Below are 10,733 nucleotides of genomic sequence, written 5' to 3'. Positions count from 1 at the left end.
ATAAAATATGATAAATGTCAATCCAATTTTATTTTCTTAAAAGTCTTTTAACAGTGCGCATGCGGCTCCGCGTCGCTCTGTGAATTGCGTCATCAGAGCGCGGCCACTAGCTTACAGTAGCAGGGAAAGTTAACTGACCTTCTTTACGGCCTCGTCGCTCGCACTGGAGTCTGACGAGGACCTTGAATGTTTTTCACCAGCGGTATTTGAGCTTGTTGATTTCTTTAACTGCACAGCTACACAGTCATGCCCACAAAGCTGGAAGTCCCCACCCTGCAGGAGCTGAAGGTGGACGAGGTGAGCGGACATTATTGTTTAGCATGAATGAAGAAGACGGGACAAGCCAGCTAAGTAGCTAGCTGAAGGGATAGCTGCTGCACGGTTCATTTGAAAAGCTGTAAACTTTAAGCCACTAGCGTTACTTGCTAAGATAGTTATATTATATTGATGAATGCTATACATATGTGAGTGAATATTTACTACAGCACAGGAAGGTGTTAAATATTTCGGCGCCTTTATGATAACTGTTTTTGACAATATATGGCGTTAACTTCTTGAGTCTTTTAAGTTTAGCAAATGTGCATTCAGAATGTACATTTGGTTATACCTGTCAGGGTGAAAGGAGCTTTCGATTCCATTCGGTTCTTATACCAGTTTGTTGTAGCAGTGCTATTTGACATATTGAACTTGTCCTTGGAAGTCAGGTGATAGCTGTCAGCAGCAGCAGCCTGTGCCTGTCCAACAATAATAGCACGGAGGATATAATAAATGAGCCTGCACCATTAAATTAGATCTGTCCTAACATCGGGCACTTTATCAAGCTTTTGCTAAAGCATACTCTTTCAGCTTGTGAGACAAACTTTCTTTAAGTACAGTATGAATTTTGTTAAATACCTGGCAAGACCCCTGCAGATATTTTAAAGAGAACACGAAGAGAAGAATATAGTATATATACATATATTTATATGTTGTAGAAATGCACCAACATGTTTACCTTGTTGAAAGATTTTGATATTGATATTTGATACAGATAGTAAATTCACTTGTATAAGAAGTAGTGGCTGAACAGGGTCAGATAGAAGCAATGCTTGTATATGTCTGACCTGCATTCGTATTGTTAAAGCTGCCTTACCCTCCAAAAGAGAAGACACAAAGAAAACAGCTATATCATTAACTTATGTAGCCCTCAGAAATATTGTTGTAGATAATATAAATAATTTAAATGTAAATAGCGTTTAATAATGTCATTTTTACTACATAATTCAACACCAGCAACAGAGATTATTATTTAATCTCAGTTTTATCTTTTACTTTAGCTTTTTGTATATTTAAATCCTAAAACTCTCACGAATAATGTTTACACTCCTGTTTCATTTGTGAACATTTGATTTCACCTTAAACATTATTTCCATTATTTTTCAAAAATAAAACAAATCATTATATTTCATAATGTGTCAAATGGCATCAATGGCAAACAGTGGTTGATGTCTGTTTTTTTTTTTTTTTTTTTTTTCTCACATTAATTTTGTGCTGGCTAAATGTTTACATGTGGAGGGCTACGAGGAGATTAAAAAAAGTTCAGAAATAAATAAGCAAATGTTTTCCTTTGATACAATGGAAATGCAAAACAAGTATATGCATGCGTTGGCTATAGCTAAAGTTTTATTATAACACTGACCAGGCCGCAATTTTACCATGGGGGCAGTCCTAGTAAAATATTCAGATTTTAAAAAAGCCAGAATTTGTAGGCTAAAGTGGTCATTCTCATGTTAGAATTTGTGCTTCTGTGTAGAGATTTGCTTCATAATGTATTATTTATTGTATAGGTTGTGTTTCTTATTGGACAAAAATAAACAGTCAACAGTTCAGATGCTCAAGGACATGTTTTCACAGTTTCACAGCAGAAACTCTAACATGTTGAGCGTGCCTGCTCTTCATGAGATAATAATGCATATAGTAGCTATAAATTAAATCACATTAGTAGTGATCACTACAAGGCAGTTGTAATGGGAATATTAAAGTAGTAACACAGCTCTTTCTTTATGTCATATCATGCTGTTTTCTCTTTATTAACTGATCAATACAAGGTTCATTTACAATTCCTACTGGGCACTGCATCCAGGTTTTTGTTTGTGTTTTTTAAACACAGCCCATCTAGAGAGAGACATTGCAAATAATTGGCTTCACTGTGGTCTGTCTTAAGTTTCTTGTTGATATACCAAAATAAAACTAGTACTAAGTGCTACCTTAATATACACTGTTGTTTAATTGGTGCTATATACATAAAATCGAAGTGAACTAAAGTGTGTCTCATAAAAACACCAATTGCACAATTGTTATTTGTTAGTGTCTCTGGTAGTTATGTTCCTTTTTCATTCTAATTGTCTTCCATGTGTTGCTATCTGTGCAGATAAAAGTGTCCTCTTCGGTACTGAAGGCTGCTGCCCACCATTATGGCTCCCAATGTGACAAACCCAACAAAGAGTTCATGCTCTGCCGTTGGGAGGAGAAGGATCCCCGGAAGTGCCTAGAGGAAGGGAGAAAAGTCAATGAGTGTGCACTCAACTTCTTCAGGTAGTAGTTTGGTGCCATATAGTTCGGGTATGAATGGACACAATATCTGAAAGTGAACACTTAAAGCAGGAGACTATATATGAACAGGACTGGATTGATGAGGCCTTAGATGTATTGTCTGAGCAGTCTGAATGGTAAAAGGATGAGCTTTGTCATTTCTGCGAGAATAACATTTTTCCTTATGCCTTGGCTTGACGTTGTCATGATATTTGACAGAAAGGCGATACTCCGGTGATTAGGCAGAGTAATTATATTTTTAGAACTGAGGGCTGCTGCATTGTCGTCATCTGCAAAAGTGAACAGTGTGCTTGTGGTCAGAGAGTGATTGAAAATGTGGCTTGACTTTGGAGCCAGCTGAAAGTGCAGACTGTGGGAGTCCATGTGAAACTCTGGTCAGATACTTTTGCATTTCTTGGTGATGGGCATGTGGGTAAGAGAATGTGTTCTGAGGTTTCCAATGCTGCTCTTGGACAATTGTGCCTTCATAGTTCAAAGTTGTTGAGCTTACAGAAGACTGCAGAGTTGGGAAGTTTCATATTCTGTGTCTTCTACTGCTAATAAGGTTTTCAATCTTTTGACTTTTGGTTAAAATAAATTATTAACATAACTGAGTAAACGTCATGGTAAAGTTGAATATGTGACTTAAAAGTAGTGCAAGGGAAGAAAAATGTGGTGATAATCAGGTTTCCATGTAACATCAAGGATGGAGAAGAGCAACTAGATTCTAGAGAAGTAAGCATTTTTTCCATTATTACCTACTCGGCTCAATGCGACAAGAGGCGGTACTACTGGGCTCAAGTCATTTTCCATTACAGTCGAGTACTATCTAATGTGTACGTGGGGTTGTTATATTAACACGGCTCAACGTCCCGTGACATCATTTGTATGCAACATGAATGCTACAACATTGAGGTGATGTTATACCTGCAGTGCAGTCAGTGGCTTTTCATCAGAATCGGGGACCACGGTGTTAGTTCTGTGTAGCCCTTGTTGCTGGGTTGCAAAAATGGTGGTTTTGATTTTTGTGAAAGAGACACTCTCATTATTTATCAAGTGATGCCACTGACTAGCCAATCTGTGACATGCAGTCTGACAGCGTCACATTTTCTGATTGCTTTGAACCTCGATTGAGTAGGTACTAAAAAAGTACCTTGTACCTGGTACTATCACCTAACACAGTGGTCCCCAACCTTTTTTGCGCCATGGACCGGTTTAATGTAAGACAATATTTTCACGGACCGGCCTTTAAGGTGTCGCGGATGAATACAACAAAATAAAACGATACGACCAAGACAAAAACTGTGGTATTTTGTAAATTTATTAATAATAAGCGAATTCACTGTGTAATTGTGTAACTTTATTAGCAACGTCCTCCTGAAATGCACCAACAACATTGAGAGTAACATCCTGCTCTCTGCCCCTTTATGCTGTCTGGTCGCTATGGTAACGGGTAAATATATCTTTCAAAACAAGACACACAACTACAACACGGGAAAAGACCCAGGGAAACCAAGCTAACAATAAAATCCCTGAAAACCATAAATTTCACACCCGAGCCTCAACTCTCTCAGCCTGGTACCAAACAACCCGGTCCGTGGCCCGGGGGTTGGGGACTGCTGACCTAATGGAAAGCCCTAAAAACAGTTTCAAGTTTTCCTTGGGTACTTTTCCATTAATACCCAAGGTACTAATGGAAAGGGCTAGTAGTGAAGTAGACAGAGAAGCTGATCCTGATGCAAAAAAAGGGGCTGATGCTTATATGGGGTATTCCATGTTGAATTTGAATGCATGGTGCCTCTCACCCTAATGACTCAAAGCACCACTGGTGAGAGTTTGCAGTGTTAGTGATGGGTGATATAGCCTCAAATTTATATCATTATATTTCTGAGAAAATTTACAGAAAATAATTTTTTTGGTGGGGGGGGGGGGGGGATAATAAGAGTTCCCCTTTGGCCCAGATAATGAACATTTTATTGATGCTGAGAATTTATAAGTAAACCATGTCCCTTAAATAAAACTATACCAAAACCATATTTTCAACTTTAAATTCTTAACTTTGGATCGAGCTTTTAGCCAGCTGCTTGTTTTTCCATCATGTAACCACTTCAGTAATCTCCAGCCTCTGTTTGCTCTTTCTGCCATATGGAGTGTAACTAGTGAGTGTTCCAGCAACACTCGGTGGAGTCATTCGTTTACGTTTAAGTCGCACCTCATCAGCTGCTTGTATCTCCTCCTTCGTAGCACGGTTGTACTTGACAATGTGCTTCTGCCACAATTGGCGAAATGCGTTAGTTTCCACCTTTAGCAGGAACAGGAAAGAACTGTTGGAGTTTGTTGAGGTAGCTGCCTTTTAGGCATCATGGGAGGCTGATGCTTGGCTTTCAGACACGGCCATGCTGATCCTGTTGTTGTGCACTAGGGAACATAAATTCATGGCGTTGCTATAGCAATGATATGGTGATATGACATTTTTTATGTCACATAAAAATTTATATTATATATTGTTATATATTGTTATCCAAGGACCAAGGGACGATACGTGGTTTACAAAAATCAATATGCAAACAATGTATTTGTGTTTTCCAGACACAAAGGGAGGAGATGCTGCCACTGTATTAAAGCAGCTAAAAGAGCAGCATGAGATCAGTTAAACAAATTAATTAATTAATTAAAAACATTTTAATGACAAAATCCAAAGTATGTCATCCTGAAATCCATGCTACCATTTGGTTTGAGACTGTGTGCACTGCTGTTGTGAAATCAGTTTTGCCTAAAATGTTTGCAATGGCTAATTTAAAGTATGTGAAACATTACTGGGTGATTCAGCATCTCGATCATGACATCACCCAGGCTCAGGAACTAGAGCAGGTCATCTGCTGATCAGAAGGTCGGTGGTTCAGTATGACAATTATCCAAAGTACATCCTAATGTAAGATGGGGGAAGATGAGTGCTCAACTTGTGCACTAAGTTATGGGAAGAAATCTTTAAGGGTAAATCTTGTTGTATTTTGCTGGTTGATTTGTGCAGTGACATTTTTTTTAATGAGATCAGTATGAGTCTCAATAGATATTTCATCAAAATTTCAGTTACTTCAACTTTAGGGTTGTTGCCGCATACGTTGAAGAGTTATTTTCCATTGTGGAATGTGTGATAATCACACAGCCGCTTGCACTTTTGCATCATTTGTATCGTCCTGTTGAGTCACTATTTACTTCCACAAAGCTTTTTATTTATCATGTTCTCTTTACTTATTGATCAATATATTGATTTTGACTTTATAAAAATCAGTTCCAGATTTTCATTTCTCTGTTCTCTGAGTTACTCAGCCTCTTCTCTAAATTATCCAAAAACATAAGAATAAATCATCAACTTAAGCTCATTAAGTGTGATGTAGAAAACACTCCAGTAATTTTCCCTCTCTTTAGTAGAAAAAGTGGCCGATTTAGAACATGAATAGAAAATTACCCATGAAGCGTATTGTGTCCATAAAACTTTGTGGTCTGGCCTTTTTCACTTTTAAGTGCAGTGTCTGTGTTTACTGAAAAGTTTTATTCTGAGCTTTGGTTATGTTGTGACGCCTGTGCAGTAACTGAGGTGCTTTTGTGAGAGAAAAACCTGCAATTATGATAATGAAGATAGATTTGAGAAAAGTTGTAATTGCACCAGGGGCCTGTTTTGATTCTCTGGTGTTTCTGGCAACTGCCAGCCACCTTTAGGTGTTCTTGTTATAGAAAACCAGCCCATAGCAATCAGATTCAATCAACAAGTGACTGCTCACAAGCAGGGTAACCATACGCTGATACAAGTTGTTAAATACATTTGGTTTCTTGAATTTGAGCAGCTCTGTCCATTACATTCTTGAATTATTGACTCCTATGATATGCATTCTTTTGAAAATTCCACTGACTGGTGGGATACTGGTGCTGATTGGTGTCATCACCAGTATCATACAACTGGGCATCAAAACATCAAAATTACCTGCCTAATATTGTGTAGGTACCCCTCATCCCCCACCAAAACATCTCTCAGTGGTCGCTGGATTGATGGGATCTCTGGATGGTGTCCTGTAGGTTGGCAGTAAATCCTTTTGGGTCCTGTAGGATGTGGAGAGGAGCCTCTGTGCATCTGACTTAGTTTGCTTCCTCCAAACTTCCCAGATTAGGATCTAGGAACTCTGGAGGTCAGGACAGTGGCTTAGGACTTTTGTGTTTATCGAGCAGTTTTTGCACTCTGACAGGGCACATTTCCCACAGGGTGGAGGCTACTGCTGTCGGGGAGTGCTTTCACTTTTTGGAGGGTGGAGGTGTTAGCAGTGGGTGTGTTGGTGTCTGTCTGCGACATAGGTGGTGCATGGGTGGTGTGTGTCAAAGTGCTAGTCACAAGAATGCTGGGATCATTTCCCAGAGAACATCGCATTTAAACAATATAGTCAATATTATTAATTTCATCTTTGTGGTTTTAATGTTTAAATAATGGATGATGGATAAAAATTTATTATATTTTAGATTTAAGATTTCCACTTCATGCGTTGCAGATTCAGTCTGTATGAAGATTAATCCTGCTTCTGCATGTTATGATGTGTGTCTGTCTGCACTGCGCCTTTTAGGCAAATCAAGGGGAACTGTGCCGAGTCCTTCACGGAGTACTGGACCTGCCTGGATTACTCAAACTTGGCAGAACTCCGTCACTGCCGTAAACAGCAGCACGCTTTCGACAGCTGCGTCCTTGAGAAACTGGGATGGGAGAGACCTGACTTGGGAGATCTGTCTAAGGTGAGGCTGGTGAGGGATTAACTTGTGCATTTGCAGTGTGAGTACTGTAGCTCGGTTGATGGGCTCTATTCATGTTGATTGTGGGGTATGTATGATTGCATCTTATGCAGTCTCATTCAGCTACAGTTTTGAGCAGGCAAATAGTTTTATGCTGCTTTGTTTTTTTCTCTTTCCATAAAACCAACATTTTTAAGGGGCTTGTATAACACTGGCAATCACTAATTTAGGTATCAGCAATCAAAACGGAGCCAAAAAGCGATGCCAACAATAGATTATTAGACATTTATTTATGTAGTCTTTTAAAAGGACTTCTGCAAAAAAAAAACACAACCCAAAAACCTGGGAGCGTTTGAATGGTTGTAATCAACTTTCTGGCTGTCTTTCATTTGTTAGACAGAGATATTGTGCACCGACTCAAACATGTGAGCCAGCAAAGAAAAGAACAAAAATGTGACTTTGTAAAACTGTGAAAAATGTTCTTGTTTAATGTGGACGGAGTTTCTGGCTGCTTATATATTTAAAACAGATTCCATTTTTGTTACTGATTTTGGAACTTAAATTAGCAAACTGTTTTTTGTAAGAAAGGTTAGGAGGCAAATGGTGTGAAGGTGGGACAAAGCAGGGGACAGTCTGGATGATTTTGGGGGAAACAAAGAGGTGCAGGGATATAAATCATGACAAGGGATACGATGGAAGGCCCAGTGAAAGGCTAAGGAAATGTTCAGGGCTTCAGTTGTTGACAACTTTTGTATGGTTTCATTTTAGCATGGACCTATTATGCGGTTTAAGCATAATCTCTTGTCAGAGATTGGCACAGAGCATGTGCTATATTGTTTCCTAATAACTGCCATGTTTGACATCAGTGTGTCAATTAATATTTGAGTGAGTCTTCAGTGTGTTTATACTGTGTATGTCTGAGAACCTATGGTTTGTGTGTTGCTTTTCTTCCTTAGGTCACCAAAGTGGCAACCTCGCGGCCCCTGCCAGAGAACCCCTACCACTCTAGACCTCGTCCAGAGCCCAACCAAACCATCGAGGGCAAACTGGAGCCTGCCAAACATGGCAGCAGGTTATTCTTCTGGAACTGGTGAGGCAGCTCTGGAAAATCAGTCACCCTCCAAAGCCATGGGCTCTGTCCAAAAACAGCTAGGCTTCTTGTGACTGTTGATACTTCTAAGATAGTTCTAAGGTTTGAATTTCTCAGCTGCAAACACGAGCACTAAGGATGCTGGATTTGGACAGGGTTCATGCCTGAACAGTCATTTCTTTTTTTGCAGCTGTACCTCAAACATTGTCCAATAGTTTGATTAAGGAACAAAGTCCATGAGTCCACCACTTCTGTAAATGTAAAAAAGTGAACAAAAGCAACATGCTGTTATTATTGTTGTCTAAAAATAAAGAGATAAATTATAAAGGAGCTTTCTGTTTTTATTTTAAATTTATTTCAATGCTCAGTTAATATTACTAATGTGTTTTAACATCTTAAACATTTCTGAATTTTAAAAAAAATATATACTTTAAGGTTATTAGGAGCTGCACGTCTGTGTTTTGTCAGAGTGATTCAAGGTGAGGTTAGAGGTCAGGGTTCAGGGTCACTACCTGCAGCAAGAGCGCGCTGCTGCTGCTTCCTCATTTTCTCTCGGCTCACTTCCTGCCTCTGACCTGGACTGGAAGAAGACCAGAAGGGTAATTTTCAGAGTTGCACGGTGAAGTGTGTTTATTGCTGTCGGCGCACGTGTTCATGACCTTGAGTGGAAGGAGGTGAGAAGCCTATTGAAAGTGGCCCGCTGGTCTGTGGAACATGGAAGACTGTGCCAATGTACACACACATGTGCTCACGTATCACTGGGATGATGTCCAGGATCCAAGCTTATCTACAGTGTGGTGAGGGAGACCGGTTTGAAGACAATTTACTGTAAGGGCTCAGAGTTTGTCTCAGCCCACATAGCAACTGTTTAAAATCTATACTGGCAGCAGCAGTCGCGATTTGGTCCATTCCAAACATGAGACGAGTCTCTGACCTCTGCCATGTGGGTGACTTCTGTGGGGAAAATGGTAACATAAAATTTGACATCTTTCTCATACTCAGAAGCAGAGATGTGGCCCTGGGGTTTTCATGTATAATCAAAAAACACTTTTTTTTAATGGTGCAAAAACAAAGTGAGTTAACAAAGGATAGTTTTCTGCTGACGGTCTCTGAGAATATATATTTAAAAGTACACATGCTTGTTTTTGTTTCTACTAGATGGAGCATTGATAGCCTTATTTCTTCTTTGCATGTTTTCAGCAATTTTCCCACAAGTTACATTTTATCCTACACACGACAATTTCAGCACAGTAGGACCCCATTTCCTGAAACACTGAATGCAAAAATAAAAATCCCTTCCATACACCCCACCAAAATTTGGTTGCCTTTTAATTATGTGTTTATACAAGCTAGCTTGTGATCTTTGTTGAAGTGGCTATTTAAAAAGGTGAGATACTTAAAAGAAATTACACTTAACTGACATTATTTGGTCATTTTCAGAATGATCCGTTTTCTTGCTTATTGAGTAGTTTTCCAGGGGGCTTGGAAAAAGTAAGTCAAAGTCGCAGGCCCTACGATCTTATTCAAGCGCCTGGAGGAAACTGGTGTGATGGGGTCTGTGTAAGTAAACTAGAGTTTCTAAATAATGTACTTTGGACAGATGGATGTTAGAGTTTTGTCCGCAGTGACGTTAGACCAGCTCGATGCAGACCGTAGGCGATTTTTCAGGGGAAGAACCTCAAATCAACTATGAAGCATGGTGGTGAAAATGTTATGGTTTGGGGTTGCTTTATTACCTAACTGACTGGGCAGAGCGCATTTACAGATTTGACTATGAATTGTGCATCATATCAAAGAGTGCTGTTCGAAAGCTGAAGTTGAACCAGACAGGGACATTTCAACAGGGTAATTATCCAGATCACATTAGGAAATCCACCGAGGAATGTCCCAAAAAGAAGAGTTGGCAGATCCACTGTGGAAAGGCCTAAGCAGAACCCAGAATGGCATTTCAGAGGAACATGGGAGGATTTCAAATGTCCACTAAACTCACAAACATCTTGGAGAATCTAACATGTTGATAGTTTCCTTGTGGATGAGTTCTGATACGCTGATACCTTTAACTGAAGGTTAACTGTTTAAAGGCGGATCAGATATCTACTTGTCCAAATATTCTTAAGAAAAGCTTCAATTTTCCATAAGACGTTTTTACTTTATCAAATGACTGTATGTGCAAACATGACTGTGCGTGTCTCTGCGTTTCTATGGGGCGTCACTGACTTTAGCTGCAGAAATCCCCTTCACGAGGTGTGGTCTGGCACTACGGCTTGCACAGGAAACGTCTGACAGACCATCTTCTGAC

General features: G+C 39.5%; 1 protein-coding gene across 1 annotated transcript; it reads left to right on the top strand.

The window, feature by feature from the left end:
- The first annotated feature begins 87 nt into the window (after positions 1-87).
- On the top strand, positions 88-8,761 carry ndufa8 (NADH:ubiquinone oxidoreductase subunit A8). The gene is made up of 4 exons (XM_085166471.1): positions 88-297; positions 2,411-2,574; positions 7,182-7,347; positions 8,301-8,761. The coding sequence occupies exons 1-4, from the start codon at positions 247-249 to the stop codon at positions 8,436-8,438; spliced, it is 519 nt and encodes a 172-aa protein (XP_085022597.1). The 5' UTR covers positions 88-246; the 3' UTR covers positions 8,439-8,761.
- Positions 8,762-10,733: the final 1,972 nt, after the last annotated feature.

This window comes from Neolamprologus multifasciatus, chromosome 7 (genome assembly GCF_963576455.1).
Source record: "Neolamprologus multifasciatus chromosome 7, fNeoMul1.2, whole genome shotgun sequence".
Classification (NCBI taxonomy): domain Eukaryota; kingdom Metazoa; phylum Chordata; class Actinopteri; order Cichliformes; family Cichlidae; genus Neolamprologus; species Neolamprologus multifasciatus.
This window is presented reverse-complemented; position numbering and strand designations above follow the sequence as displayed.

Excerpts from the sequence above, each read along its gene's own strand:
- ndufa8 (XM_085166471.1), top strand. The coding sequence starts at position 247 with ATGCCCACAAAGCTGGAAGTCCCCACCCTGCAGGAGCTGAAGGTGGAC. Across the intron at positions 2,575-7,181 it reads TGTGCACTCAACTTCTTCAG|GCAAATCAAGGGGAACTGTG; the intron begins GTAGTAGTTTGG and ends TGCGCCTTTTAG. Across the intron at positions 7,348-8,300 it reads ACTTGGGAGATCTGTCTAAG|GTCACCAAAGTGGCAACCTC; the intron begins GTGAGGCTGGTG and ends TTTCTTCCTTAG.